Raw genomic sequence first — 3,033 nt, 5'->3', positions numbered from 1 at the left:
TTAACTTAGAAAATATCATACCATTTAAGGTATCAAATTTTCCAAATTAATCAAATCTCTCATTTATTGAACTAGACATATGCCGCCCATAGAGCTTTTGAACAAGCGGAAAATAAAGCCTTGATTTCGAAAGGAGTAATTCCTCTTGAAAAAGAAATCACCCCTTCCGAGGGGCTAATGTTTGGGGGTAAAAATACCCCCTATATGTGACCAATTCCACCTCAACATGTGTCCGCAAGCTCAGCGCTCAATGAGCCAATCAGAGCATGACATGTGTCACTCAATGATAGAAGGGTGAACATGAGCTTTAAGCCCACAACCCTAGAAACCGTATAACGGTGGGAAGCCAATCTACTTAGGTTAAATAACCTAAGAGGCACATATCCCAATGCTCAATAAATACTGATCATTACATCAGTTTCAGGGGATCCAATTCTCTCTCCAAGGGCAATGCCCTCCAAAATTACTCTCCCTTCTCTCTACTTTCTCTCTCTAAAATACATTATTTCGGTCACTGACTTAATCGTCGGAGGCGGACCTCTGGCCCCCCGGGGTCCGTTGTTTTGCAGGTGATCAGGCCGTTTGAGTGTTGCATTGCGGATCTGTCTCCCGCGGGATGTTCACGCCCTCCACTCGGGTACGTACAAAAAACCCCAAAATAGTACCTCATTCTTAACTCATGATCATTATCTCATTACCAACATGCCAAGGACTAAGGTATATAACGCCGAGCCTCAAACCAAGAACAAAATAATAATCTCAACCTTTTGATCTCATACTTGATCAAATAATAATTCACAATTTAATAGTAATAACTCCACAATGGCACAAGTTCCCAAATAATATAATAATTCGATTCAAAAACATCTCAACTCTTAAGGAAAATAATACTAGCACCTAAAAATAATTAACTCACAACCCAAAAATAATACTCTGCATTAACAACCCTAAAACCTCGATAAAACAATACTCCCTATAACTACAACATTAGAACCCAAGAATAAAACATAATCAATAATAAACAATAAAAGTAATACGATACTCATATCTAATCAAATCAGTGGTGTACCTAGAAAAATTCCAAAGGGGTGGCCGACCTAATCGATAACCTAAAAAACATACCTCAAAAAGTCATAAATGCATATGTAATTGGGTAAAAAAATTCAACACAAACCATTAAAATAAAAAGGTCTATACAAATTTGAAGTATTAAAAAAAATACTAATCACTTAACACGAGCTCTCCTAGGTTTCATAGAATAAAAGTCATCTATAGTTGACTTTATTTCAAATTTTACAGCAATCTCCTTCTCAATATACACTAGCAAGTAATCAGAAACAAAGTCATCTTCCATCTTATTTCGAAGGCTAGTTTTCACAATTTTCATTGCCGAGAAAGCTCTTTCTGTTGTTGGTGTGCTAACCGGAAGGGTCAAAATAAGCCTAATCAATCTATCAACTAATGGATAAGTAACTGATTTCCTACTCTCCACCAAACTTCTACATAAATTAGTAATGGTACTCAAGTCCTTCATGTACAGGTGCTTAGGAACATCACTATAAAATCGTTGATACTTCAAATGTGATTTTTCATACTCTGAAAAATCCCTGGGGTAGTATTTCTCTGCAAGGAGACAAATATTTTCCTTATTAAAGTGTTTATATCCATCAATAGGACTTAAAGATTCACTTAAAGTCAGTAGCTCTGTTATTCGTTCACTAAAGCGACTATTTAGCTCTTGCAATTACTGATCTACAGCTGTAATAAACACATCCACCCGATAATGATGCTCCACTGTTATGGTGTCTTTGTTGCGTCGAGATCGAATTATATCAGATTAAGCAACCTGCATATCCAGTGTTTGATTATCATGTTTAAGGCAAAATGATTGTACTTTTTGTAAAAGGGATTCCCAACTGTTATCTCTAAAATTTTGAATCAAGGATTTTATACCAACAACTAAATACATAGAATTTAAAATGTCTTGTGATTTATGATGCAAAGCTCGACAAAGACCATCTATATATCACATAAGATCTTCTATAAGGTGTAAAATAAATACGAAATCAAATGATACCAAAAGCAGAATTAGCATCCCCACGTTGAGAATATGATACCTGACGATCAATGGCTATTTTTTCAAGGACTAAGCGAGTAGAATTGTACAATTTTAATAGACTATAAATCGACTTATAATGAGAGCTCCATCTAGTATCCCCAGGACATTGCAACGTGCTAATTTGATTCAATCCTTTCCTTGTTTCAACCTCCTCAATCTCAATTAAATTCTCCAATTCAGCTATTTGGCTAGCTTGTAACTCATTATGACGCTTAGAAGAAGAGCTAACAGTGTTAACAATAAAAATTGAATCTTTGTAAAAATCATGAACCTCGGCTACTTCCCTTGCTGCAGCAATAAGAGCTAATTGTAATTGATGTGCTAGACAATGTACATAATAAGCATAGTGACATTCTTCCATGAACAAAGCCTTTAAACAATTCCATCCTCCTCTCATATTACTAGCACCATCATAGCCTTGCCCTCTAAGATTTTGAATGCTCAACTCATGGTTAGATAAAACCACAGAAATTTCTTCTTTAAGACTCTTGGAGGTTGTATCTTTGACATGTACTAGCTCAAAAAACCGCTCTCGTAAATGACCATATCTATCAAAAAACCTTAAAACAATAGCCATTTGTTCTCTTTTAGATATGTCTCGAGATTCGTCAACAATAATATAAACTTTTGAATCACCAATTTCCTCACGGATTTAGTTTTGCACTTTGTTTGCAAATACCTGTAGAATCACTTTCTGAATTGCAGGAGATGCATATTTAGCATTTCTTGGGGCATTGTCCATCACAACATTACATACATCTTTATTATATGATGCTAAAAGTTTTAACATCTCAAGAAAGTTACCTTGATTTTTCGACTTTGCACTTTCATCATGTCCTCTAAATGCACAATTTTGAAATGTAAGCCATCGCACTACTTTAATTGAAGTTTTTATTCTTAAACGATTATCTTTA

The 3,033-nt window shown here is 35.2% G+C and overlaps 1 protein-coding gene across 1 annotated transcript; it reads right to left on the bottom strand.

Moving 5' to 3' along the window:
• Nucleotides 1-1,225: 1,225 nt before the first annotated feature.
• LOC145633998 (uncharacterized) lies at nt 1,226-2,696 on the bottom strand. The gene is made up of 2 exons (XM_081685551.1): nt 2,078-2,696; nt 1,226-1,623 (listed from the first exon to the last, which is right to left on the bottom strand). Exons 1-2 carry the CDS (start codon nt 2,694-2,696, stop codon nt 1,226-1,228), a joined length of 1,017 nt encoding a protein of 338 aa, XP_081541677.1.
• Nucleotides 2,697-3,033: the final 337 nt, after the last annotated feature.

This window comes from Chenopodium album, chromosome 1 (genome assembly GCF_948465745.1).
Source record: "Chenopodium album chromosome 1, dcCheAlbu1.1, whole genome shotgun sequence".
NCBI lineage: Eukaryota > Viridiplantae > Streptophyta > Magnoliopsida > Caryophyllales > Amaranthaceae > Chenopodium > Chenopodium album.
This window is presented reverse-complemented; position numbering and strand designations above follow the sequence as displayed.

Bases quoted from the DNA above. Each gene is read 5' to 3' on its own strand.
- LOC145633998 (XM_081685551.1), bottom strand. From the start codon at position 2,696: ATGGCTATTGTTTTAAGGTTTTTTGATAGATATGGTCATTTACGAGAG. The intron at 1,624-2,077 runs GTATCATTTGAT...GTCTCCTTGCAG, and splicing joins GGATGCTAATTCTGCTTTTG to AGAAATACTACCCCAGGGAT.